At 35.2% G+C, this 27,374-nt stretch overlaps 7 protein-coding genes across 8 annotated transcripts; 2 read left to right on the top strand and 5 right to left on the bottom strand.

The window, feature by feature from the left end:
- Positions 1 to 551: 551 nt before the first annotated feature.
- LOC100252171 (GDSL esterase/lipase At3g62280) lies at positions 552 to 2,354 on the bottom strand. Its single transcript, XM_002272506.5, has 5 exons — positions 1,985 to 2,354; positions 1,656 to 1,841; positions 1,384 to 1,547; positions 1,012 to 1,282; positions 552 to 931 (listed from the first exon to the last, which is right to left on the bottom strand). The coding sequence occupies exons 1-5, from the start codon at positions 2,229 to 2,231 to the stop codon at positions 693 to 695; spliced, it is 1,107 nt and encodes a 368-aa protein (XP_002272542.2). The 5' UTR covers positions 2,232 to 2,354; the 3' UTR covers positions 552 to 692.
- A 97-nt stretch (positions 2,355 to 2,451) lies between these two features.
- Positions 2,452 to 6,302, bottom strand: LOC100257220 (GDSL esterase/lipase LIP-4). Its single transcript, XM_002279305.5, has 5 exons — positions 5,948 to 6,302; positions 4,348 to 4,533; positions 4,063 to 4,220; positions 2,865 to 3,135; positions 2,452 to 2,781 (listed from the first exon to the last, which is right to left on the bottom strand). The coding sequence occupies exons 1-5, from the start codon at positions 6,207 to 6,209 to the stop codon at positions 2,549 to 2,551; spliced, it is 1,110 nt and encodes a 369-aa protein (XP_002279341.1). The 5' UTR covers positions 6,210 to 6,302; the 3' UTR covers positions 2,452 to 2,548.
- Positions 6,303 to 7,191: 889 nt separating this feature from the next.
- Positions 7,192 to 11,726, bottom strand: LOC100257296 (GDSL esterase/lipase At1g09390). Its single transcript, XM_002272464.4, has 5 exons — positions 10,022 to 11,726; positions 9,033 to 9,218; positions 8,781 to 8,938; positions 8,435 to 8,705; positions 7,192 to 7,455 (listed from the first exon to the last, which is right to left on the bottom strand). Exons 1-5 carry the CDS (start codon positions 10,275 to 10,277, stop codon positions 7,226 to 7,228), a joined length of 1,101 nt encoding a protein of 366 aa, XP_002272500.1. The 5' UTR covers positions 10,278 to 11,726; the 3' UTR covers positions 7,192 to 7,225.
- Positions 11,727 to 11,817: 91 nt separating this feature from the next.
- LOC100262326 (uncharacterized) lies at positions 11,818 to 14,340 on the bottom strand. Its single transcript, XM_002279287.4, has 3 exons — positions 14,005 to 14,340; positions 12,770 to 12,844; positions 11,818 to 12,224 (listed from the first exon to the last, which is right to left on the bottom strand). The coding sequence occupies exons 1-3, from the start codon at positions 14,338 to 14,340 to the stop codon at positions 12,063 to 12,065; spliced, it is 573 nt and encodes a 190-aa protein (XP_002279323.2). The 3' UTR covers positions 11,818 to 12,062.
- A 152-nt stretch (positions 14,341 to 14,492) lies between these two features.
- LOC100262411 (nitrogen regulatory protein P-II homolog) lies at positions 14,493 to 19,166 on the top strand. The gene is made up of 8 exons (XM_002279253.4): positions 14,493 to 14,889; positions 15,000 to 15,045; positions 15,196 to 15,223; positions 15,941 to 16,028; positions 16,440 to 16,507; positions 16,610 to 16,679; positions 18,455 to 18,490; positions 18,605 to 19,166. Exons 1-8 carry the CDS (start codon positions 14,703 to 14,705, stop codon positions 18,676 to 18,678), a joined length of 597 nt encoding a protein of 198 aa, XP_002279289.1. The 5' UTR covers positions 14,493 to 14,702; the 3' UTR covers positions 18,679 to 19,166.
- A 1,131-nt stretch (positions 19,167 to 20,297) lies between these two features.
- LOC100267487 (ADP-ribosylation factor) lies at positions 20,298 to 23,364 on the top strand. Of its 2 annotated transcripts, XM_003632367.4 has the most exons (7): positions 20,298 to 20,541; positions 21,713 to 21,868; positions 22,327 to 22,397; positions 22,515 to 22,634; positions 22,777 to 22,895; positions 22,980 to 23,061; positions 23,156 to 23,364. In XM_003632367.4, the coding sequence occupies exons 2-7, from the start codon at positions 21,721 to 21,723 to the stop codon at positions 23,159 to 23,161; spliced, it is 546 nt and encodes a 181-aa protein (XP_003632415.1). In that variant the 5' UTR covers positions 20,298 to 20,541; positions 21,713 to 21,720; the 3' UTR covers positions 23,162 to 23,364. The 2 variants fall into 2 exon arrangements, with proteins under 2 accessions (XP_003632415.1, XP_059593919.1); XM_059737936.1 differs by having other exon boundaries at positions 20,418 to 20,541; positions 22,980 to 23,364.
- Positions 23,365 to 24,056: 692 nt separating this feature from the next.
- On the bottom strand, positions 24,057 to 26,476 carry LOC100245186 (putative pentatricopeptide repeat-containing protein At1g02420). Its single transcript, XM_002279157.4, has one exon. It carries the CDS (start codon positions 26,206 to 26,208, stop codon positions 24,628 to 24,630), a length of 1,581 nt encoding a protein of 526 aa, XP_002279193.1. The 5' UTR covers positions 26,209 to 26,476; the 3' UTR covers positions 24,057 to 24,627.
- Positions 26,477 to 27,374: the final 898 nt, after the last annotated feature.

The raw sequence follows: 27,374 nt of genomic DNA, 5'->3' as shown, positions 1-27,374 counted from the left end.
GCTTGGAACATCATTAAGTTTTTATATATATCAACATCTTAGTGACAAGAGGCCTCCACAATCAATAGTCCCTATTAATTATTTTGCCTTTTGTCTATTTCAAACATTCAAACCTTTGAATTTTGGAACCATTCAGCACTTTCAAGGATGTCAAGGCACTTCAATCCATTAAGAATGCATTCAAAAAAGATGTAGGAAAAGTTTACATGGACAAGGATTCCCCTCCAATATTGAGAGAAGTTCTCCTTTTCCTTCTTTCTCCTTTGGTTTTTTTTTTTATTTTTCTATTTCTGTGTTGCATTCAAATGATTCTGTCTAGCACAAGACTTTATTCTTACTCATGGGATCATCCAAAATCATTGAGAAGTTGTATGGCAAAGACAAACCACAGTGTGAATAAAGGAAGATGTATCATTCTAAGTATCAACCATTGACTAAGTGGTAGGCCATTGATGGTGGGTGATGGTGCTTTGGATGGATTACTCCACCCTAATATATTTGGAACACTATTTTTTTTTTCCTTTTTTCATATGTAAAATAGTCTGTGAATAGACTTTTCAAATCATTGCTCTAGAATATACCATGAAAAATTCTCTAAGGTTAGGGAATTGAAATTCACTTGAAAATTTTGTATAGTAACATCACTTTGATAAAAGTAGGCATACAATACTGCCTTCTTACATTGGCCTTGCTCATAAAGAAGCCAGCCAGAGTTGGTCAAGCTTTACTCGAGGTGTAGAATAGTGCCCAGATAGAATACTGGCTGTGGACACCTGATTAGCAGCCTCGGTGTAGTGAACTCCATCCCAAACTATGGAGCTGGATGCATTCTTGCAGATGCTGTAACCAGGCTGGCCGCATGTTGCTTTTCTATCGTAATTGTTTGGAGGCCCTCCATATCCACAACAAGCCATAAATGGAGCTTCAAAACCTATAGAACAATATCAGAGAATACCAATTAAAGAAGAATTCTATTTAACTAACATCGATCCAAAAGCTTGATGACCTTACCATATTTCTTATACTTGTCAAAGAGATCGTACTTGATCGCATATATATCTACATACACAATGGTTGCATCCTTATACATCAATCTCATTTCTTCACAGATAACACGTAGTCCTTTATTAAAGGCTTTTGCAACTTTGTTATGGACTTCAAGGCACCCAATTCGATCAAGGTCACTGTTAGTATGGGGATGCAGGGCAAGTTCCTTAGGGGCACAACCCAATGGTCCAGTATTATGTATCCAGAATTTTCTTGCCCCAAACTGGTACAGATTCTGCACTCAAAACAAGGGAGAAAACATTTGATATGGTCAAACAAAATAAGAAGAGCTGGTAATGCATTTAAAACTGCCCAAATCCACCATATCCAACTCACTTGAATAGCTAATTTGATTTCTGCCAGAAAAGATGGGATTTTTTCCAGCACTGGAGGATAGGTTAAATTTGATGCATACAAGGCCAGTAACAGATCATTCTGCCCAATGTCAATCATGTAAATTGCATCACGAAACCCTTTTACATTGATCAAATTTCTGGAACCTGCATATCAGGTTGTGCTATTTAATGTAATTGTATCTACAGTTCTATAGATTTATCACTACAATGCAGATATTGGTTGATGAGTATGAAGTTGTATTGTGAATATACCCTGTGATATGAGTTCCTGGGAGCGATTTTTGAAGCGGATAAATTGGCGAATTTGAACATCCAGAGCAAAGGGGACAAACTGGGGGAGTGTTGTTGCCCCACTTACTGCAAAGTTCACTCCACTTGAGAAATTTGGTACCAGTGAGTCCAAATATGGGCTCAAATAACTCAAGTTCAGGTGTTCACCTACCAGAATAGGTTAAGCCAAAGTTTAAACTCTGTTGTTCTACACATCAAAGGAATAAGTATTGACTTCTAGGAATTTGTAGTACTAATACAATACAGTATAAACTAAGTATACGCTAAGGTTGTCGGAGAACTGGACTTACAGAAGAAGTCGATTATAAGGCGGCCATCCCCTAATCGGCCAGTGCCTCTGTGGAAAAATGTGATCCCATGGGGGAGGCCAATGGGTAGCCCGGTACCAGCTAGCACCCCTCCAGTATCCGAATTTGAATCACCAAAGTTCACAAGGATTGGCCTCTCTTCAGTACATGCTGAGAGTGTAGACATACCAAGAAAAGCCCACATCCACACAAGCAATATGAGGTGTTTAGGGGCCCCTCTGCAAACCATTTTGCCTTCCTCTCCTCCTTTCCACTCACAGGCCAAAACTCATTGACTCGCCAGTATTGGATCTGCCCTTATATGATGGATAGACTCAGATCCAAATGAATTATTAAATTAAATTTCTGTCTTGAGTTCTCTGTTGGGTCTGGAACTATGTAGAAAATAAACCCCATCTCCATATCCCAATGGCCATTGACTCATCCTCAGATTCATGTGAAATAATGAATAAAGAAAGGAGCACTTCAAAGTCGGCCCCATAGGACGATATATTAACTATCTTATTTCAACTTGCAGATCAAAATGGCTACATAAATTCATGTCAACTAAGTTTTACAGAAGAAATCAAACTTTAGGGGTGGAGAGGAGTAATCTGTAGAGACTATTTTTGAAGCCACAAATGCATTGGCAGCTTCAGTATAGTGAACTCCATCCCAGCTTATATATTTTGATCCTTCCTCACAAACATTGGATCCAGGAGCGGTGCATTGAAATTTGGGATCAAAATTGTATGGTGGCCCTCCATACCCACAGCATGCCATCAACGGATTCTCGAAACCTGCTCACAATATCCTCAATTAATGCCTGGTTATTCATTAAACTTCTCAGTCAATTGGCAGAAGCTTAAATGGAAAAACTCACCATATAGTGTGGAATTAGCAATGAGATCATACTTGATGGCGAATATATCAACATATACAATGGTGGCATCCTTGATTTCATCTCTTAGTTCTTCACACAAAGCTTTTAATTGCTTATTAAACTCTCTTGCTCCATCATTTCTAGATTGAAGGCATCCATACTGGTCGATGTCACTGGCGTTTTTGCTGGTTGTAGCAAGTTGTTGAGGCAAACAACCGAAGGGCCCTGTATTATGTACCCAGAATTTCTTCCCACCATGTTGATATATGCTCTTGGGTGTTTGGTTCAAGAGAAATCAGAAGGAAAAATAGAAAAAACATATGCAAGAAAAAGAATATATTTATTACCATATGCTACTAGTATAGAAGAAGTACTTCACAAACATTGATCATACCATTGTTTTGTGTTAGATAAGGATTAGGAAAACACTTAGAACTATTATTCTGTTGAGAATATTTGCAAGATTGCAGGAGCAGTTTTTTAGTTTAGTTTTAATTTTTTTTAAATTCATATTTGACTTAGTAATGCAATTAAAAATCTGTTGAAGATATGTGAGTAGATTTTTTGGCTTTGTTTGTTTCTTTTCCTATATAAATTCAGATTTTTCAACAATGAAATGTATACAATTTTTAGCTCCAAATTTTCTGTGTTTTCGATTCTTACTCTAAATACCTATAGGTAGCTATACAACAAAAAATCTAAATCATTGAATATATATGATAAGATATTGGCTTTTAAATAAGAGTACAAACACCTGTATAAAGATATAAATAAATAAGATTATAGTACAAACAATGGGTTTGAATGGGAATATGTGACACCACCTAATTGGTGATGTCTTTTCAATAGGTATCGAAAAAAGTATAAATCTATATTGTAGGTAGACCCTAAGGATTGAATGGTATGCGATTGAAACATTTCAAGTACTACATTCATATAAGGATCCTCTACAATATTGAACTCGATATCTATTAAACAAGCACCATCAATTAAGTGGTGTTACATGTACAACTCAAGTCTTATTACTTTATGAACGAGTTTTATTCGTTTATATTATATATGAATCTTATTTTTTCTACATCTTGATTATCCCGATCTCATACATTTATATCTTTATTTAACTGCTTAAATTCTAAGTTTAGTATTGTTACATTAATATTTTTCTTACTATAATAAAAATAAGAAGCAAAAGACTCACCAAAATAGCAAATTTGATTTCCGCAATAAAAGTTGGAATTTTTTCAATGACTTGTGGATATGGCAGGTAACTGAATGGTCCAACAAGATCATTTTGTCCAATGTCTATCATATAAAGCGCATTTTTGAAGTCCTCTTCCCCGATCAAACCTTTGACACCTAAATAAAAATTTGTATCACATAAGTTAAAATTATGAGAAACTACTCTAAATATTAACCCTTTCAAAAAAATAAAAAACAAAAAGAGTATTAAAAGAATAAAATTAAGTATGATTCAAGAACATACCTTTTGATGTGAGCTCAATGGATCGAGTTTGAAATCGAAAGAGCTGGCGACCTTGAACGCCTAAACTAAAAGGATCATATCTGGGTAGAGTTCTTGAGCCACTTATTGCAAAATTAGCTCCATTTGAGAAATTTGGGCCCAGTGATTCTAGGTATGGCGTCAAATAATTCGTATTCAAATTTTCACCTGTCGTTATTGGAGTGAATTTCATTAATATGACATTAAGAAAAAAAAAAAAAAAAGGAAAATAGTGAGCTGCAGTGGGCTAAATGTCGGTTGGAGTTTTATTGGGCTTGGTTGATGGAGTGCTCTCAATGAGCCTAACTAATTGAGACGGCCCGGCCCATAGACCCACGTCGTCGGCAGAGAAGTGAAGAGTGGACCTCACACGGAATTTGGTGATCTGTCAAAATCAGTGAATATTCTCCACGGGATAAAAGAATATTAAATAATAATTAAAAAACAAGGATGGCGGACAAATACTATACGCTTGTCGCCCAATAATTTTCCATTGTTTTTGTAGACTTGAGGAGGCCTGTCCAAGTCCTCCGCGTGATGGACTGGGTTCCAATCTTGTGTGGGCCCAACTCATGTGAACTAGTGGCATTAAAATTTAAAATTACATCTTCTTCTCAAAAAATAAAAATCAACTTGCATAAATGTTTTCACTTTTGAAAAAAAAAAAAAAAAAATGATTCATTCAATTTCAAGCACAAAGATCAAAATGAGTTCAAAAACCAATTATAAATTACAAAATAAGGTGGTGTTTGTTTTTTTACTTAATTCTAAATAGAACCTTAATCTTTAATAGTATTAAATATTAGGTTGTTTGTTTTTGTAGTATTTTATTTCTATTAAGTATTAAAAAGTTAAAAAAACTATTATGTTATTTTTTCTATTTAGAAAAAGCCACGTATTATAATTTTTTCTATTTAGTAAAAAGTTTATAATAAGTCATGAAAAAGTAAAAAAAACAAACAACCTAAATTCTAAAACTAAATGGTTTTTAGCAAAAAGCCAAAAAAACAAACACCACTTAAGGTGGCGTTTGTTTTTTTACTTAATTCTAAATAGAACCTTAATACTTAATAGTATTAAATATTAGGTTGTTTGTTTTTGTAGTATTTTATTTCTATTAAGTATTAAAAAGTAAAAAAAATCAGTGTTATTTTTTCTATTTAGAAAAAGCCACATATTTTGACTTTTTCTATTTAGTAAAAAGTTTATAATAAGTCATGAAAAAGTAAAAAAACAAACAACCTAAATTCTAAAACTAAATGGTTTTCAGCAAAAAGCCAAAAAAACAAACACCACCAGCTCTAACTTTTTAAAAGCTATATGCCTTTCAATAATTAAAAATAATATCAAATAAACACTCATCTAAAAACAATTTTCAAAATCTTTCCATTTTCAATTTAAAAAACGTTGGAGTGAATAATACAATTAAAAAAAAAAAGTTGTGGGTTTTGTTCTGCAAAAGGTTGGTAGGAGTAGGAGGGGTTTCATACCCAGTTAAAAACAGTGCTCCCTCTGTACACCTAAAAATAGTAAAATACAAAGAAACATGAAAATGGTAGAGAAGTGAAAGTGAATAACTCACAGAGAAAATCAATGATCAATCTTCCATCGGATAATCTGCCAGCGAACTTGTGAAAGAAGGCACGCCCTTCAGGGGGTGGCATGATGATTCCAAGCCCAGAATAGAAGCCGCCCGTATCAGAGTTGGAGTCGCCCATGTTGAATATGACTGGGCTTCTGCTGCACCCACACTCAACATTCAAGGGAAAACACACACTCAAGATTACAGAAATGGAGATGAAGCAAGGTAGGAGAGGCACTGGCGCCTGTTGCTTCTCATACATATTGGTTGAGCAACTGAGTTATCCTCTCACAGCTGTTTTGCTCTGCAGGGAGTGTGTCCCGTGGGAATGCCCTTGTTCTATAGGGTACTACATATATATATATATATGGATATTTTGTCTCATGCATTTACTTTACCTGGTATGTATGGCAAATTGGCAATCCTATTCCTATCCATGAGTTGGTCTTCCATTTGTGTAGAGTGGATCACATCTCTGCTTATATTTGTATTTAGGTTGTACATAATGGGATATTAGTAATTTAGTATTACAAAGAGATGTGATATAACTTGCACCATATTTTGTTGAAGATGGGATATGACATGGATACCATAAGTTGGATGTATTCTCCCACTTTTTTCTTTTTTTATATTTTTTTACATTATTCATTTTGTAAAACAAATAATTTTGATTAAAAAAAGTTAAGTTTATAAATTTAAAAATGTTAAAAAAATATACTATAAAATATATATTATTTAATTTAACATTTAGTATATGTAAATTATTTACATTTATATAAATACTAATATATTTATTTTTATATTAATTTATTTATAAGTATTACCCAACAGTTCAAATAATAAAAAACATGTCAAGATTTTAAATTTTTGTAATTTTTATTTTAAATAAAAATATTAAAACATAATATATTTTTTCTTTTTTCTTTTTATAAATATAATAAATTTATGATTTAAAAAAATAAATAAATAAACTTGGTTTTTACATCCACTTCTTCCTCTCTTATTTTAACATTCTTTCCATTATTAAATTTTAACGTTTTCAAAGGTTTTATTTATTTTATTACTTTCAAATTCATTTTAATATTTCCAATCACGTGAATAGAGATTAGAGATTAGATATAAAGTAGAGATTAGACACATGAGCCACGTGACCTGCAGATCACGAATCTGACAACGAAACCCAAAGATTTTTTTTTTTCAAAAAAAAAAAAAAAAAAAAACAACCCAAATATACGTATGGAATGAATAATAGTTAAATTAAAATTGGAAAACAAATTATTAATCACAAAAGAAATCAAAGTGAAGCGGAGGAGTCGAGAAATTAGTGGAGAGAATTTTGGAAGCCACAAATTGATTGGCGAGTTGGGTATAGTGAATTCCATCCCAGCTCACATATTTGGATCCTTCCTCGCATACACTGAACCCAACGCCACCGCATTGAATCAAGTTATCAAAGTTGTATGGTGGGCCCCCGTGCCCACAACACACCATTAGTGGATTCTCAAACCCTGTTCAAACAACAAAACCATTAGATCGGGGGGGGGGGGGGCATAAAATCATCAGCATTACAGCCACTCGCCTTGGGTGTAACTTCAAAAATTACTTCAGGCCTGTTTGGAAATGCTTTCAATTCTTTATTAAAAAACTATGGGTTTGTTCGGTAATTATTTTTTAAAACGATTCTAAAAAATAACTTTTAAGAATGGTTTTTGAAAACTGTTATTTGTTCTTTAATATTTTATGAAACAAATGTCTATTAAAAAATTTGACATATTTTTAATCCATTTTTAATATTTTTAAATATATTTAAAAAAATGATATCCAATGCTTTATTTTTACTCATTTTACATACTTGTATAATTATTTTCTAAATCAACTCTAAAAGAAATAAAAAATAATTTAAAAAATATTATTGAAAACACCTTATTTTTTATTCTTAAAAATAAAAAACAAAAAACAATTATTTTATTATCAAACATGTTTTTTATTTTTGAAAAATAGAAAACATTTTGGAAAACAATTACCAAATAAGTTCTACGATTCTATGTTTTAAACCGTAATTTTAAAAAGTTGTTTTTGAAAATGATTTGATTTATAAAATAAATGTATGTTTCAAAATTCTTTTAATCTGATTTCAATGGTTTTAAACATTTTAAAAAAATATTTATTATATGAAATACTTATTTTTAATTATATTTATATAATTATTTTTTAAAACAATTCTTACAAAACAAGTAAAAACAACTTAAATTTGTTAAAAAAAACATCTTATTTTACATTTTTAAGAATAAAAAAATAGTTTTTTCTGAGTATAAAAAATATTCTCTTTTATATTTTTTTTTATATAAAAAATGATTTTTGGAGAATTGAATCATTTAAAAAATAATTAAAAATAAAAGTTATTCACAAGAAAATTTTAAAACACAGACATAGAACATTTAGAAAACCATTTTTGAGAAGTACTGATATCAAAATATCAAGACTTACCATATAGTTTAGCGTTAGCAATGAGATCATACTTGATGGCGAAGATATCGACATAGACAATGGTGACATCCTTCATGGCAGCTCTTAGTTTTTTGCACAAAGCTTTTAATTGCTTATTGAATTTTTTAGCAGCATTGTTTCGAGACTTGAGGCATCCATGATTATCGAAGTCATCTGAGCTTCTGCTGATGTTAACAAGTTGTTGAGGCAAACAGCCCAGCGGGCCTGTGTTGTGCACCCAGAATTTCCTTCCACCATGTTGGTATAGACTCTATGTTTGGATGATGAGAAAATTAGAAACAAAAAGCATATGTATATATCCATGAAAAAAAAAAGGTGGACTCACCACAATAGCATATTCGATTTCAGCCATAAAAGTTGGAATTCTTTCAACAACTTGGGCATAGGAGGAGTTACCGAAGGCCAAGGCTAAATCATTCTGTCCAATATCCACCATATAAAGTGCCCTCTTGAAGTCCTCTTCTTTCACAAAATCCTTGTAACCTAAGTAAAATATTTATTACATGAGTTATGATAATTTTTATATATATATATAATAATAATAATAAATAAATAAAAATATAATTTGATGCCATACCTTTTGATGTGAGTTCAATGGATTGATTTTGGAACCAAAAAAATTGAACACTTTGAAGGCCCAAGTTGAAAAAATCAAATCTTGGAAAGGTCTTTCCACCACCCACAGCAAAATTTGCTCCATTAGTAAAACTTGACCCCATGGATTTTAGGTATGGAGTCAAGTAACTAGTCGTTAAATTCTCACCTGTAAAAAATTGAAAAGAAAATGTCAAACGCAAATTATTATAAGATATATAATCTGTGTAACGATTCGCTTCTAACTATATAAATATTGTTTACTTTAAATTTAAAAGGTTTTTACGATTTTAAAATTTTTTTACAAAGTTAAAAGAGAATTTCATACTTATACAATATCAAGAACTTTCTTCTTTATCCAATGTGGGATATCACAATTACTTACTATGCAAATATAACATCTTCATTCTATCTCATGAGATTACGGGGTCAAATACAAAGAAATCTCCACATTAAAATCAAATATTAACTTTGATATCATTTATAATGATTCACTTTCAACTGTATAGATATTATTTGTTCTAAATTTAAGAGATTTTCATGACTTTTAAAATGCATATACAAGATTAAGAAGAATTTATATTTATATAGTGTTAAGACTTTTCTGCCCTATCTAACATAAAATATCACAACTTGCTTTTTTTAAAAAAAACAATCTATCATTTCATTTTCATTTTCATGCTGAAATAAACCAATTATCCGATCTCTGTTTTCTAGTAAGTCATACATCTCACTCCATTTTCCACTTCCATCATTTTATGTGTTTTTTCCCACATTTATTTGGGTGGTATTTATTAATTTATTTGACCTCTAAATACGTTTAAATTTGTCTAAATTTCAATGAAAATTGATACAATAATACCAATAAAGTATCAAACAAAAAAATAAACAGTACATGATAATTTTTTTTCCCTTATTTCAGCTGGTAAAAGAAATGCATAACTGAATTGAATGGAAAGAGAGTGAACTCACAGAGGAAATCAATGATCAATCTTCCATCAGAGACCCTGCCTACATACCTGTGGAAGAGACGACCGAAAGGAGGTGGCCTCACGAATCCAAACCCATTCAAAACCGAGCCAGTGTCTGAATTTGAGTCACCCATGTTGAATATCACTGGACTTCTACTGCACCCACCCTCAACATTCGAGGCAAAACACAGGCTCACAGCCACAACAAATATGACAGCAGGCCAAATAGAGCCCACTCCCTTCTCATTCATCTTCATCCTCCCGACAGTCCACACTGATTTGATCTACACAGTATCTGTCCTTTTGCAAATCCCCTTGTTTTTTTATAGGCATGAAGAACCAAAATGGTAGTCAAAGTTCAAAAGGGACAGGAAAATGAAAGATAATCCAAGTGGGGTTTGGTTTTGGCTTGTCAAGAAGTAAAGGTAATGTAGTGAGGATGGGTTAAATGGATCACATGCTCTTGGAATCAATAAATGCAGATCAAATAATACTCTAAGTACAAGTTGCATTTCTTAGCCCTTTGACTTGCAGTATACCATGTGGTATTATTCATCTGTGTCAAGATCCAATCCATTTGACTTTTTGTTTGCACCACCACCACAAGTATATATTTTTATTTTAAATCAAATTTCTTGGAAAAACTTTTCTCAATAATTGAACTCTCCCTAAGAGTCTTTTCATTTTGTTTAATTGCAAATGGTTCACTTGTTTGCTTGACAAATAAAGGAGTGGAAAAACTCTACATAGATGGATATCAATTGGGTGCAAAAGCAATCAAACTTAGAGGGGGGAGCAGAGTAATGTGCGGAGAGTATTTTTGAAGCCACAAATGCAGTGGCAGCTTCAGTATGGTGAACTCCATCCCAGCTTTTGTGTTTTGATCCTTCCTCACAACACTGAATCCAGGATTTGTACATTTTGATTTTGGGATCATAGTTGTATGGTGGCTCTCCATGCCCACGAACTGCCATCTATATATGGACTGTGTACCCTTGAAGATGCCACCAAAGCCATGGAAGAAACTTCTGAGCTGGGTTTATTTCCATTATTATTATCTCCTCTACTTCTCTTCTTTTTCACTCTCTTAGGTATTTTAGGTTGCTTTCTATCCACAAGAATTTGGGGCTATTCCAGTTTTGAACCACATTTCTTGACCGCTAATTGAATGGATCATCTTTCCACAAACCTTCATGAAAGCTCCTTATTGTATGGCTTGTGAACACAAGACTTGGTATAGAAAGGACATGACAACAAAGAATTCCACTCAAATTCCATATTCCGTAGGAGCATGTTTGACTTCACAAATCTGGTACAAATTGGGCTTCCTTAAGCATGCAAAACCTGACACTTCCTTTCCCCGGCCTAGTGTGCAGTGCACGATTTACTGTCCACTTTGTTTTTCTCAACTATTTTTTGGATTTTAAGATTACTATTGGCATGTCATGTGTTCATAGAATCTTCCCTTCAAGCAAATATTAGCATCAGATACATCCTGATTTTTTCTGCTATGACCAAAATTGGTTTCTCCCCACCTTCCAAAATTGTCTCAATATCATTAAGCGATTCACCAACCTTCTTTGAAAAATTGGACTTCCAAGCTCCCAACTTTATCAACTCTATTGTTTCGACATTCCTCCTTGTTATTTCCTTACGACCTTCAGATCTTCAGTCTGACGCTCTCCCAACTGAGCTATCCCCACTTATGCAAGTGTGGGGAAAAAGTATATTAAAATCAAAATAAATATTCAAATAGATCACAGATAAAATAAATAAACCAAATGGCAGTAAATGACATTCACCAAACATTAGCATAAGCATTTCATTTCATGAACGCAACAGGCTGAAACCTGCCATTCCATTCCATTTTCATTAGCCCCACTTGGTGTTCATTTTCATCACCATGCTGAAGCATATTACAGGGATTACTATGAATTACATTATAATCCAACACCCATTTTGAACTCCATATTATTCAAGACTAGATGGAAACATCACCAATCCAAGTTTGTGGTTGCATCAAATCCATTTGCAATGACTTCTTAATTTAGCAAACTGCAACTGAATTTGCCATCTGATAAAGTAATCTTCTCTGCTTTTGTAACTGCATCCAGAGGGAGTGGGATGAAACTCCGGGATGGCCCATAGAAATGAGGAAAGACATTGCACTCATCCACACGTTCATAGATCAATCCATCACCAAGCTTAAACAACGTTCATACCACAGAGAAAAAAACGGATTATCGGACTTTTAGAACAAAGCAGTAACACAGGATACTAGGCATAAAGCAGAAAAAATGTTCCTCCTTGGTTTTTGGTACATAATCACTAATCTCTCTGCTCAACTATTTCAGTTTAGCAACATATTTATGCTTGGCTAATGCATCCTTTTGTCTTCCTCATGATTCTATTGCCTAATTAGTCTCTCTCTCCTTTTGTTACCATCTCCAAACCCGCTAAACCTTTTCCAATGATCAGGTTTAGTGCAAACAAAAACAAGACAAAAAGCAGCAGATCAATCACTTCTTTAACACCAATGTGCTATCCATATGATTGCACACAGGACACTGATGCCTTGGTTCTTCTAACCTAATTTCTATAATTACTAGTGCTTGATTTCTCCTCTAACATAAGGATCCAAGAATTATATCAGTCACTCAACTGTCCCAATGTAGTTTTCCATGGTCTGTGGTTCAATTTTTTTTCACTTCGAAAAGGATTGACAAGATATATGGATTCCTATTCATACCTTTTTGGAGTCAACTTGGAGTAAGTATAACTCAGCCTGAGTCTTCATGAAAAAATTCTGTAAAGTCGACTGTACCTGCAAATTTATCATCCATAAATAGTATCAACCTTGGGTCCTTGAAGAAGAACAAGAAGTGAATGTAGAAAACCTGAAGGCTTCAATGATAAAATCACCCAACTCATTTTCCTCTTTCAATTAAAAATTTGTTCAAGCATCTAGCTGAGCAGAACCACGTTAGTTAACTCAATCACACAAACCATAAATTTATGCTAACTCAGCAATTGTTTCTGTCCAGGACGACCAGCCTAATAAACAAGCATTCAATTTGCCAACCAGTGAAGCTTTGGTATGCAGACAGCCTGTAACAACTTGCCCCCTCTTACATACATATGGGCCTAATGGGTCATCATGGCAAAAAGACACTTCTACATAATTAAGAGGAGCTCTTACCTATATCGTGTCAAAAACTTTTTTCTTTATCCGATATAGGATATCACAATCACCCCCATGCAGACACGACATCCTTGTTATGTCCCATAGGATCATGGGTATCAGACATGCAGACATCCCTCGCAGGGGCTGCCCACACCAGGGTTGGGTTGTTACACAACGTCTCCGAGTGAACAATATCTATATGGGAGGGATCACTTTGTTACATTGTTTATTGCTAATTGAGAGTTAATGATCATGAAAGTTTGATTGCCTACACCATTAAATTGAACTGTGAGTGTCATATGGGTGCTGAGGCCATCAATCCAACAACTTATATTCCATAAACCACATGCTGATAACAGATTCCAGTGAACAAAGAATGCCCACCTCAATCTCATGCCACACCCCACTTTTTGATTAGGAGGGACCATTTCCCTAAAATCAAGCACCATTTTGTTAACCTTTTTCACAAATTTGGACTTTTTTGCAGCACACAAACTTGAGATCCATGCACCCAACTGCTAGCCCAGTGCTATTTCCAACTATTTTGTTTCAATTTTCACAGAATCTCCTTACTCTATTTCTTCATGATATTATTTTACTAATTTTGAAATCTAATTAGGTTGTTTATGTTCACTGTATTAACAGATTGCTGTACAGAACCCCACCACCCCCAATTTTCTTCCAATCATTAGATCTGATTTTCCACCACCCAGGTACCCGAAAAATAGAGGAATATAAGAGAATAAATGATACCCATATGATAGTTATGATAAGAGACGAAGAAGAGAGAGATAGAGGACCTGATGAAGATTGCTGAGATGAATACAGCCAGTGGACTTGTCAAGTTGGCCACCATAACAGGCTCCAGCCTTCTGCAACTCCTCCCACTCCTGGGCTGTACTGATTCTGTACACAAATTCTTCAGCTTCTTTCTCCTGCTCCTTTGCAGCCATCTTCACACACAAAATCAAACATGTGTGGGGGTGGAAGCAGAGGACTAGTGGTGGGGTTACCTGGACAGGCCCACTCGCTTCATTTGCTCTCAAACCCAACCCAATATGTGAACCCAAATCCAAAGTCCAAACTCCAAGCGTATATTTAAGAGAGAGAGAGATGTTAAGTGTATATTTAATCATAAAATGAAGAACATCATTATACTTGACTTTTTATCTCTTTGGATGAATGAAACTTTACCAAGTCTCATTATGATCCTTCAAAGACCTTATAAAGAGGCTTGTTGATAATTTCATCCTTTTTTTTTTTTTTAATATAAAATAATGAAATTGATTTTTTTTCTTGAAAGAATAAAATAAATATAATTGAAAATTTTCAAAATAAAAAACTGAAACCGCATCAACATAGAAAACATCGACGGTTAACTCCAAGCGTCCACCATGCATTACTCCCTAGTACAAGTGTCAACCCAAAACGTTGTCGTTTTAATGCGAGGCTCTGTATCAAATCCTCTGCATCAACCCAACCTTCGTCAACAACAACCATGGCTGCAATGCCGAAGCCGGCCTCTCTCAACCCCTTCCGCTTCCATTTCCAAGAATTGCCTCTCATAGACTGCACTTTGATCCGCCCCAATCTCAAAGATTCTCGAAATTTCCAGTTTAATTTGTGCCTAAACCGCTCAAAGAATGGATCTGTTCTTCCCATTGTCAGAGCTCAGAGCTCTCCAGGTATGAACTGTGACTTCAATTCTCACTTTTTGGCGTAAATGATTCATGTGTTTTTGTTTTCTCACCAAAATATGATCTGGGCATCTCAAATTTTGCTTGGTTGCTGGTAGATTATACCCCAGACGCGCAGTTTTACAAAGTTGAAGCGATCCTGAGGTGCACAGTACTATTAATTTGCGTTTGTTCATCTTATATTCCCTTTTATGGCTTTCTTATCCAGGAAAAGTTCTGTTTTTACCGAAATTTATTTGGGATTTTCTAATTCTTTTGTTGTTTGTGCTTTGATGGTGAATTTGAACAACATAGGCCCTGGCGAATCCAGCAGGTTTCTTCGGTAAGACTCAATGAACCATCACAATTACTATGTAGTGTCACAAGTAGTTCTGGAAAATCTTGTTTCAGTGTTGATGGGTCCAGTGAACCACATTTTGCTTTGCAAAGATGATGCATCAATAAGAATGGTAGCTGAATAAAATGGTTTGTGGCTAGCAGCCATGCTTCTCGGATATTTGGTAGAATTTGGGGAATTCTCTTTGTCTCTAATTTAGGAGGATCCTATTCCAGTCTGAATAAACTAGAATTGTTCCCTGGCTATTAGTTTGTAGAACTTTGCTCAATTTCAAAGTTGCATGAGTACTCCAAATTTTTGTCCCAAGAGATACTGCAGATTGTTCAATTGTTTGTTATTTCAAAATTTCATGCTGCAGATTGTCCTATTATTTGTTAGGGAATGGGAATCAACCTAAACATTCATATGCAGTACCTTTGTGGAAAAAGAAAAAATCTGCAGTTAGTGACTTCTTACTATATATGACCATGTTTTCTTCCCTGTATGATGAACTCCTCCAAAGTGTCATAACTCATATGTACTAAACTCTCAATTCAAAACAGTGAAATAGTTTCAAATGTATAACATAAATGCTTACATACTACTTTTATGGTAGTGCTACTTGTAAGATGTGCAACATAAATACTTGAATACTTATGTTGTTGTGGATTCACATACTGGTTCTAATTTGTGGCCTTTTGTAAATAAAAAAAATAATTATAGGCTTTGCTGAAAATGGGTATTCGTGGTGTTACTGTTTCTGATGTCCGAGGCTTTGGTGCTCAAGGCGGTTCGCCTGAAAGACAGGCAGGTAAGTTCTTGCTTTGTGGAGGTGTCAAGTATTTCATTTTTCATGTGCTGGATATTGCATAATAGAAAAAATAGCTGATTACAATTTATATCTATACCCCATTCCTCCTTGTCCCTTTCCACCCACCTAAGTTGAATAACCGTACCTATGAACCCCTTTCCTCTTTGGCTTAGTTGCTGAAAACTATTCAAATAAATGGAAAAGAAATGCAGTTTGTGTGACATGAAATTTTTTTTCCTTTTTCGGTTTTGAAGATCTAGGTTTTGGGTGTTGGGTTCAATTTGGGGAGGGGAAAATTTAATACATGGTTTAGTTTATTTTTCTACAATTTCTTCCTTCTCTTTCTTTGGTAGTCTCTTCTTTGGTGCCTATGCTATCTTTACTATTTTGTTCTTGTTTGTCATGCTGCAGGCTCTGAATTTTCTGAGGACAAATTTGTTGCTAAAGTTAAAATGGAGATTGTGGTGAGCAAAGACCAGGTATATTTAAAACTAAAACAGTCTAAATGGCCTTATAAACAAGAAGATTCACACTGTTTCCATTGCTGTATCACTCTTCAAATCTTTCCATTCCTGTCTTAGGTTGAAGCAGTAATTGACAAGATCAGTGAGGTGGCAAGGACTGGAGAGATTGGTGATGGCAAGATCTTTTGTAAGATTTCAGGCTTTCTTCTTTAGGTTTTAAAAATGGTGGAATCCTTTAATTTTCTAGTTTTCTGAACTTCAGAGCTGTGCTCTGTGACTTCTGGGTGAATAAGCCAAGGAAACTTAATCTAACCTTGTCATTTGCAGCTATTAAGAATCTTCGCAATTTCATTTATACATACCCATAAAATTAAATTTCACCAATGGCTCTGTTTTGTGAAGGAGCATTAGTGACAATCATACCATGATCATGTATGTAGCACACAGAACACCATGGAACAAAGAAAACTGCAATCTGGAAAAATGGATAAAAGTTGCATTCTTTCGAGGGAGGGGACACTCTCTATGCACCCTCACCCAGGAGAATGACACAACAATTTATTATTTGCTTTTACTAGTTTGTCTACTGGGGTTTGCGCCGATGGGGGAATTGGATTGGAAAAAAGTGGGATGATAGTTGTAAGATATCTAACGAAACTGTTGCTGGAATTGAGATATCTTGAAAAAAGAAAGAAAGATACCAAATATCTGGATTTGAGAGCATTTGTGGCCCATGTTTGCTCCATTTGCTTCACATGGTGGCAATGATGCACTTATAAAGAGAATGAAGTGAACAAATAAATCGAGTTCATTCCCTAGCCAATTTGTTGTGGTAAAGAAACAGTTTCATTTTGGGATGGGGTTGAGAGATATCCTCCATGCTACTACTTTGTCCATGTCCATCCCTGGGGAGGCATGCCATAATAAAAATGCCTTATACATGTATGTATAATGCTGCTGGGAGCTCCATTTCACTTCAAAAAAACCACCTGAGGGATGTGGTTTTACTTCAAAAACTCATCCATGAGATGAAATTTTACTTCAAAAACCTCACTAGACAGCTTCACAACCCGGAGCTGCCAAAGGATGGTTGACCCAGTAACAGGGGACGAGAGGGTTGAGCTTGAAGGTTGTTACAGTCAGCTAAGCTTCCGGACCAGGCCTGCCATTCTACTCAACATATGCTTGGTCCAAAGAGTCTCTAGTCCTTAGTCCTCTCGAGGTTCGAAACCAGATGGATGAATTAGAGAATGAAAGTCTATCTGAAACAGTGCATCCACATGGGAGGGAGACACGGTTCTACTCTAAAATCGCATCTAGGACATGCGGTTTTTAAGTTTTACCCTAAAATCATGCGGTTTTACTTCAAATAAAATCGCACCCAGGAGATGCGGTTTTGAAGGATTGTTCTAAAAATGCTGAAACACTATCTCTACTAGTTCTATAATCCTATTAGGTTTCTACTAGGTTTTGTAGATAATGTTTTTGAATAACGTCAAGACATTATCTTTGGTAGGTTTTAGATTTAGATGAGAATGCGTGTTTTCCGATGATACTTTGCTTTTATTTGCAAATTAATGAGATAATACGTTCAATAAGGATTAGAATTCTAATCTCTGGTAGAGATATTGTTGTCGGTGGGACTGAAACCGCATTCAGGAAATGCGGTTCTCTTTGGAAACCGTAGAAACCTCTGTAAGTGAAAACTGACTCCCACTTCATATTATTCTCTTCTTTTTTATATTGTCTTCTTCTTGTGGAAGTTTTTGTGGGTTTAGTCTTGACGTTTGAAGTTTGGGTCCTTTAAGCATGGAAAAGTTTAAAAACCGTCTTTCTTGTTTTCTTCTATACTTTGAAGATGATTGAAAATTTGATGAAAAAAAAGGGTACATCAGTCTAATAAGATTCAGAAGGATTTGGTATTTGATCAAAGTTCTTATAATGCTTTTTGATTGTTTGCAGTGGTGCCCATATCGGATGTGATAAGAGTTCGGACCGGTAACTTTCTAACTTTCATTCCCTCTTGGACAAACAATGCTTCATTTCCTCCTTTCTGTCATCACTCAAAGAATCCGCATATGTAATTGAGAAATTCTGAAATGTGACTTCCAGGTGAACGTGGAGAGCTGGCTGAGAGGATGACGGGTGGGCGAACTGATATGTCCACTACAACACCGCCTGCTTGAGTCCAAAAATGACCGGTTCGGTCTCAGAATGCAACCTTTCTTTCCAGTATCTACCTCAGGAAAAGACCACCGCGACCTGATGCTTTTTCCTTCTTAAATCATGTCATAAGGTAGGAAAATAAAAGGGAAAAACTAGTGATGTGGATTCTCATCTCTTCATTGAAAACCATAATCGTTAGAAATTTGGAGAAGTTGCAACTCCTCTGGTTCTGTTCTGTTCCCTTAAGTATGAATGAACAAGTAGAACAAGTAGTCCGATGAGTTCGGAATTGGTTTTAGACTCTTGAAGCTGGGATTTGGTTGTGTTATCTTATCCATGGATGGTGCTTAAATCCCTGTTATGCATGCAAATGATCAACTGGGTACTAGACAATTTCCTTCCTATTTTGCTGCAGAAAAGCATTTACAGTCAGCTGTGGTTAAGGACACTTTGTTTGCTCATTTGAACTGGAATTCTACTTGCACTGGAATAAGAACTCAATTCAACATCTTATATGCTTTGAATATGAATTGCATTCACTGCATAATTCACAATACTGTTTGGTTCTGGAATTTCACAAGAATTTTCAATAACATGGGAAGCAGATTTCTCTCCATTCTGTTTTGTAGAAGCAAGTAGTTCATCATGGGTCATGACTCGATCTCCTATCTTCCTCATGTGATTTCTGGTTGAAAAACTTCATTTGTTTAATGATGTTTGGATTGAAGTAGATTTTTATAGGAGGAAAAGAAGAAGAAGCTGTTTTGCTATGTGGATCCATTTTGTGCTTTGAAACTATGTTTGAAAAATGTTTTTATATCAAAAATTAAAATCATTTTTATATTTTTGAAAATTTAATTAAAGCGATGTCGAAAACAGGGAGGGGTTTTTTTTTTTTTCTTTTTCTTCAACTTCTAGAAAGTGTGGGCTGCATGATGTTACATGGAAACTTATGTTGTAATTCATCTTTAAATACTGTTTATATAGCACTATTAAAATTGTTGAAAAAATTAAGGAAAAGTATGGTTTTATAAACTCACATTAAAAAAAAAATTATAAAATTGGAATCCAAGTTTATAAAATATAAATTTTAAGCATTTATTTAAAAATAATTAGTATTTCATGTACTTTTTGGTCAAAGATAGTATCGTAACTCAGATATTATTTTTTAATGATATATAAATATAAAAAATCATTAAATAGGAATCCAAATTTATAAAATATAAAATTTAAGTGTTTATTTAAAATTAATTAGTATTTTGTACACTTTTTAATGATATACTTACTATCTTGATCAATGAATACATGAAATCTGAATTATTTTTAAAGGGTTTTATTTTATAATTATTTTTATATGAGTGCATAAAAAAATTTATTTTAAAAAAAATTTAGGTTCATCAATTTCAAAAAAAGTTAAAAATAATTTTTAAAAATATTAGTTTTTGATATATAAATATGTAATATATAAATTTATACTTTTGGTAAGACAAGTTTTTTATTTTAAAAATAAAAAATAGAAAGTATATCCAACTTAGTTCAAAAAAAAGAATTAAAAATTAATGTGTATTATACACCCTAAAATAATATCAATGTATATTATGATTTAATCCACTAAACCCATCCATGCAAACGAAGACATATAAAGGTCACCCCATTACCCTGAGTAAGAACCCATCCCCATCCTCTACGTGGAACTCAGAAGCTCCGCTGCCAAACAGTCAAGTAAAAAAAGTAATAAACGGCGTCGTCTCAACGCTACCACCCATTCACTTGGATCTCACTATAAATTCCCAATTCCTCTGCCACATTGCTACACAGCAGGGAGAGAAAGAAGAGAGAGAGATCTGTTCTCTCCATTTCCCAAAAATACTCTTTGTTCCGAGGCAAGTTTTTCACCATTCTTTCTCTCTCTTGCATCTGATCTGTTTGGGGACTCGGAATCAGGGTGGGAAATTAAAGGAAAATGTCTGGAAAGTGCTAGATAATTATATTCTTTCCTTTTTTTTTTTTTTCTTTTTTTTTTTCGTTTTTTGGATTTCCTTGTTTTTCCTTCCTGTGCTCCGAGATCCAAATGGACTCTAAACTTTTTGAAACCCTATATTTGGGATTTCTGTCTTGAGTGCCATTCGTTTTGTTCATTGTTTTGATTGTTGTCTAAGGGTTTTTATTTGATTTATTTGGTTTTTTGTGAACTGGTTGATGGATCTGCATTTCTAGGTTGAATCGTTGAATTGAGCTTTTTTTTCGTAGATTTGGTTTGGTTGGATGGATTTTTCCTTTTTGTTCATGGCAGGATATGGATCTATTATGATATATTTGATTTGGCTTGTAGATGGATTCATGTCGAAAATGAGATTTTAATGTATTTCATGAAAATTGTGAAAAATGCGAAATCACAGGAACAGATTGCATGCATGTGTGTAAATATTTCAAAAAATCGAGGATGATTATTGACTGCGTCCATTTGGGGAAGGCAAATTGGATAATTACTTTTCATGAATTATCATTATCTGTTTTTCATATCTGATTTCCGTAAGATTTGGCTTTTTAGTATTTGGCAGAACCATGCGATTTAAATTTAAATTTTTGTGGTTGGGAATTTGGAAATTGAAGATTTGATCTTTACCTGATTTGATGCGGAGGTCATGTAAATTTGTGCTTCTTTTAAAAATTAATTTTAAGGTTGATTGAACTATAACTTGCGTTTTTTCAATTTATATAAACGTTTTGATTATTGATCTAAATTGTTTAGCTGCATTTTCACTGCAAATTGCCATATTTTGTTGTATACTTTATGGACAAAGGGATAGGCAAAATAGGCTGAGACCCAATTCATTTGAGCTGCATAAAGTGGAAGCTTTGAGAGTTATGACAGGTGGTTTTGGTACATATCCATGTCTTGGTTACAAAAGAAAAATCATTGAAATTTTTAATCCTGCATTGTTACAGAGTTGATCCGGTAACTTTCAACCATGCCATTTTACACGAAATGCATTTGAACCAACTATTTTATCATTTATATGACTTGATTTTTGAATTTGTTGGAGCCATCAGACACAAAAATGGGGCTGTCTTTCACCAAGCTTTTTAGTCGGCTTTTTGCTAAGAAAGAGATGCGAATACTGATGGTGGGTCTTGATGCTGCTGGTAAGACTACCATTCTGTACAAGCTCAAGCTGGGAGAGATAGTCACCACCATTCCTACTATTGGTGAGTTTGTCATCATTTTATATGGAAAAAAAAAAAGTTGAACATGAATGTATCCCGTAGGAAACATATTGCAATTGTGGTGAGATAGTTCTCTTATTCTAAAATGATACTGCACCCCTCTTTACCTCTTTTGACCCGGGTTCTTTTATCCTCTGCTACTTTATTTTATATTTTGTTGAAATACTGATTCTCTTTTCAGATTTAGTCACAACAAATGAAGATAGAATTCTGCCCTATTTTAGTTGTCTTGACATACAAATGATTTCATGTTGTTGGAGATTGAATGCTTTTGCCTCTAAGTTGATTGTTCTAACCATATTCCTTTCTTACCATCTGCATTTTTTGATCTAAAGATTCCCATGTGCCCCTTTTTCACTTGTTAAAAGATTTGCAAAGTGGTTCTTTCATGTTTCCCATTAATTCCCTTTTTCATTTGCCACTTGATATTCTTTGATCAGGATTTAATGTGGAGACTGTGGAATATAAGAACATTAGCTTTACTGTTTGGGATGTGGGTGGCCAGGACAAGGTATGTGGTCTTAATTATATAACAGGATATTGAACACCCCCTCTCTAAATACCGATCTTATTATTGCACCAAATTTGTCAACCAAGTGGGCAACAATTATCTTTTTTGGTTTTCCAGATCCGACCTTTGTGGAGACATTATTTCCAAAACACTCAGGGTCTGATCTTTGTGGTTGATAGCAATGACCGTGATCGTGTTGTTGAAGCTAGGGATGAGCTGCACAGGATGTTGAATGAGGTAATGGAATTATAAAATGCTTCCAAGATTTTTTCCATTGTTGCAAATAGCCAAGCTAAGAATTTTATAGACAGCTTCCCACTGGGATTTTTTCTGTTAGCTGTGGTGTCTTATCTATAACAATATCATGGAATATTGACAGGACGAGTTGAGGGATGCCGTGCTGCTAGTATTTGCTAACAAACAAGATCTTCCAAATGCGATGAATGCTGCTGAGATCACTGACAAGCTTGGCCTTCACTCTCTCCGCCAACGCCATTGGTAACTCGAGCATGCACACGAATTTTTGAAGGGGTGACTGCTTGTAGTCTGAAATTTTCTCAAGTGTTTGTTCAATTATTGCAGGTACATCCAGAGCACATGTGCCACATCCGGTGAAGGGCTGTATGAGGGATTGGACTGGCTCTCCAACAATATTGCAAACAAGGTGGAGTCGTACACATAACTCATAAAATTTGGCAAGGCTTTCACATCTCTAATTGCTTGGAACTGGCTTCTAATCTTTTTCATGCTATTTGCAGGCATAAACTGTACGATCCTGACTTTCGGGCGCGGTCAATGCTAGGAGACACTTTACCTGTTGTTCCCTTCTGTCACAGTTTTTTACCATGTCAACAATGTTAACTTTTTACCATGATTGTGGATTCTGTAGCAGACACTGCCATTTGCTTCCTCGGTTCCAGAATTATTCATGAATTTTTATTCTTCCTCATCATGGATTTTATCTCAATGGCTTTGTTTGTCTAAATATTTCATGAAACAATCCTATGAATTTAGAGCATCTAATTTGTTCTTTTGGAGGAAATTATATGGAATGCCCATACGATAACACTTTGATTAACAAGTGCAGTGGGAAGGTGTTTTAAATATCGGAATGCTTGTTGTGAGTTTAACTCTACGGGAAGGAAAAGATGATATCACCAATTGCCAAACAAGGCAAAGTAGAAACAAGAATAATAAAAATGACATTGGAAGTAGAGAAGCAATAGAAGATATGGAAGGTGTGTCGGCATGTGACTTTCTAGCTTCCAAAGCAAATTAAAATAAGACGGCAATAGTTGATATTTTACTAGAATATGTTGGAAATAGGTTCATTTTATATCAGCCTTCGATTTGAATTAGTAAAAGCAATGTCTCATGATCGGAATGTGAATAGACGAAGGAATAAAAAGCAATGCCTGCTGAATGGATGAAGGTGTTCTATCCAGAAATGAAAATTTCTGGCATTGCCTTTGATCAGGTGGTTTTTCTTAGAATTCTACTGACAAAGTGCTTATCATACATTCTCATTATATTGATCCAGTAGACGAGCCGGAAACCCTGCCGAAAGTGCTTTTTAAGCCATGTCTCGGTGAAGTTGTTTTCGCATGGCTAGTGACATGGGACTATGCAGACAATTGCTGAGGATTGGCCTTCACAGAATAACCGACAAACCAAAGCCTTTTATAATTGAGAAGATCTCACTTGGGCTGCACAAGGAGAAACATTTGATGGCCTTCACCATCACTGCATAAACAGTACAATGTCCACTTACGTAGGGGAGGACTGGCTATGGGCTGTAGAACACTGTTTTAAATGAGGATGAAACTTCTTCCACCTGCCACAAAGTAGTAGAACCTCCACCCAACCCAACCACACTGACTGCAATTTCCTTCATCGCATCCCCCTATCCCCTCTAGTTCTTCTGAGTTTTCTTAAACCACTCCTCGCTCAGACCATATAAGTGAGAACTAGTAGTAGAAACTGATACATGATATACTCAGAATAAATCCTTCCAAGGATAAAAAAAATATCACAATAATTTAGATGCTTGTTATTCTAGCACATAGGTTACACATGGTTAAGACAAATCACCTTTTGCTTGGCCACACCTTAAGCCTTTTGCTTAGGAGTTACACATGGTTAAGGAGACAAATCACCTTTGCTTGGCCACACCTTAAGCCTTTTGCTTAGGAGTCCTACAGCTTTTGCAGTATGTTTGGGACTATCTGATTCAACATGGAAGTGATTCTAAATCTGATATCTCTACCATATTTTCTGCTCTTTCCTGAACTTGTGTTGAAGGCCCAAACATAGCCATCTTCTCTGTCAAATTCTGAAGGGCCTCATGCTTGTTTGCCAATTCCATGAGCACCTTGATTCTCCTAAAAGAAACATTGCTCGGTTTATGCCCCTTTTCTATCATCTGTAAACAACACTTCTCCACCTCCACCAGCTTCCCCATGTCACAAAGCATATCAAACAACACATCAGACACCAGAATATAAGACCCAAAACCCTTCTCCACCATGTCATTCCAAAGCTCAAGCGCCATTTCCACCTTCTCCTGCCTTCTAAACAACCTGGTTAGGAACATACAAGACTGAGTGTTTGGCAAGCACCCAGTCTTTTTCATCCTCTGATACAAACCACATGACCTCCCCAAATCATTGGACCAATAAAAACACCTAAAGAACAAATTGTAAGTAGTGGCATTAGGACTCAAACCCTTACCAACCATCTCATCCATCAAACCGTCAGCATCACCAAGCCTATTTGCAATGCAGAAGTTCCTGATAGCTGCATTGTATGCAGCAACATCTGGGTAACATCCATACTCCTTCATTTCCTTCAAAACATCCCGAGCTTTGTCCGGCTGACCCACCAACCCCAAACCTCCGATAATACTAGTATAAGATATCACATCCGGTGATATCTGCTCATCTCGCATTTTATCAATCACCTTATACGCCCTCTCTATCTCCCTCCCCTTGCAGTAGACATCAATCAAACAATTATAGGAAACAACATCGGGTTCAACCCCCATTTCTCTCATCTCATCGAAGAAGCCCTCAGCCTCCTCTGCAGACTTCCACCCAGATAAAAGTATATTAAAAGTTCGTAAATCTGGCCGAAAATCATGCTTCAAACTGTGATACACATTCCTCGCATCTCTCATACTCTTCTCTTGACATAGAGTTCTCAACAAAGCGTTGAAACAAGCAGTATCGAACTCCGGAACCAGTTTCTTGAACTTCCTAAACGACTCCACTGTCTGCTTCACCGAGCAGACCTTGGCAATTCTACCTAAAACCACCTGAACACTACGCGGCGATATCAAAGATTGGTCCTTTCTACGCATATCAACCAAAAGCTCCCAAATTTGATCAAATCTACGGCTTCTTCCTAAGATATAGAGCATTGTGTCCAACGAGAACGGAGTGTGGTAAAACCCTTTCCTCTTATTGGTATAATTGAAGAAAGCCAAAGCTTGAAAAGGGTTTCCATGGCTGAATCTGACCCTTTTCAGAACTTTATCGATCAAATCGTTTGAGAGGAACACTCCGCTCGATTTCAGAGATTGTTTCAAGTTCCGAGTTGATGAAGCGCTACTGACTATTCGGAAAACTGTTTCAACATCGCCGTTGTCGACTGTGGTTTCGGCTATGGTTTCAGACCAGTACAATCGAGAGAATACTGAACTGGGGTTTTGGGGATTTGAGTTCAGACCTATAGTGGAGATGGAAGGAGCGTACCTTGATGAAGATTGAAGAGAAAGGGGCTTCAGAATCATCATTATGGCTCTATGATTCATTACTCCAATTCGATCGAGATCTTTGTTTTGATTTAGCAATTCGGATGAGAAATCTGTAGAGTTATGTTGAAATAAGAGAATCCTAGACGCGGTTACCAGTGATTAATTGATAATCCACAAGCAAAATTGAATTTCAGATAGAAAGAGGGCGTGTTTCTAGTTCGGAATGACAGTATTTTCGGAGAATCGAATAGGGTTGGACGGCATGGAGAGAATCGAATAGGGTTCAACTGCATCTCCATGAAACGACACCGTTCTGCGAATTATGAGTTTGGAATCTTTGGATCGATGTTTTCAAAATCGGAATTACTATGTTGTTAAAATTAAAAATATTATTATTTATTAATATTTATTTTTATCTTTAACATTAATAATATGAAAGGACAAAATAAAAATATATTGCTGATAAAATTTTCTTATTTAATTCACATTTTAATTGTTATATATTTTATCATTTTATCATCTAATAAATTACTATGTTGTTTTATAAAACTTTTATATATATCTTTCTAAAATAATAAAAAGTATATGTGTAGACCCTTATTTTTTGGCTCATTTTTCTCACTTTTGCCGGGTGTCACAATTTTGGGTGGTCATGTGCTGCCTAAAGAGAGGCTATTATGGAATCACGTTAGTGGATTGAGGAGCTATGAGAGTATGACACCTATCAAGGAATATTCTAGATGAGAGTATTTTCTGGCTTGAGAGGCAAGTTTGAAGGCAGATGAGAGATTTTTTTTCTTTGAGAGTTGCAGTCTAGTTTTGCTGGGGAATGAGATATCTTTTTGTTGTTATAGAGAGGTTTCTTATAGGATTGCTTTGAGGGAAAAAAAAAAAAGCAGGGAGAGAAGGCAAGACAAAGAAAAAAAAAACTAGTTTAGGAAGCTTGCTAGGGGAATGGACTAAAAAAAACAACAAATTGGATATTCAAAGAAACATAGAAAGTGAGGTGTTTAGAGGAAGAAACCGGCTTGTTTCTTAGGGAATGATAGTTTGAGAAAAACCAGAGAGTGAAGCTTGCTAGAGAGAGAATACCAGCTAAGAGCGAGAAGAGAGGAGGTTGCTTGAGGAGCAGGAGAGTTTTACGGAGAGAAACTGAAGAAGGGGAAGCAAAGGAAGGTTGTGTTGTGAACTTCCAGGTAAGGCCACCTTGAGCTTGGTATGTT

This window comes from Vitis vinifera, chromosome 7 (assembly GCF_030704535.1).
Source record: "Vitis vinifera cultivar Pinot Noir 40024 chromosome 7, ASM3070453v1".
Taxonomy (NCBI): domain Eukaryota; kingdom Viridiplantae; phylum Streptophyta; class Magnoliopsida; order Vitales; family Vitaceae; genus Vitis; species Vitis vinifera.
This window is presented reverse-complemented; position numbering and strand designations above follow the sequence as displayed.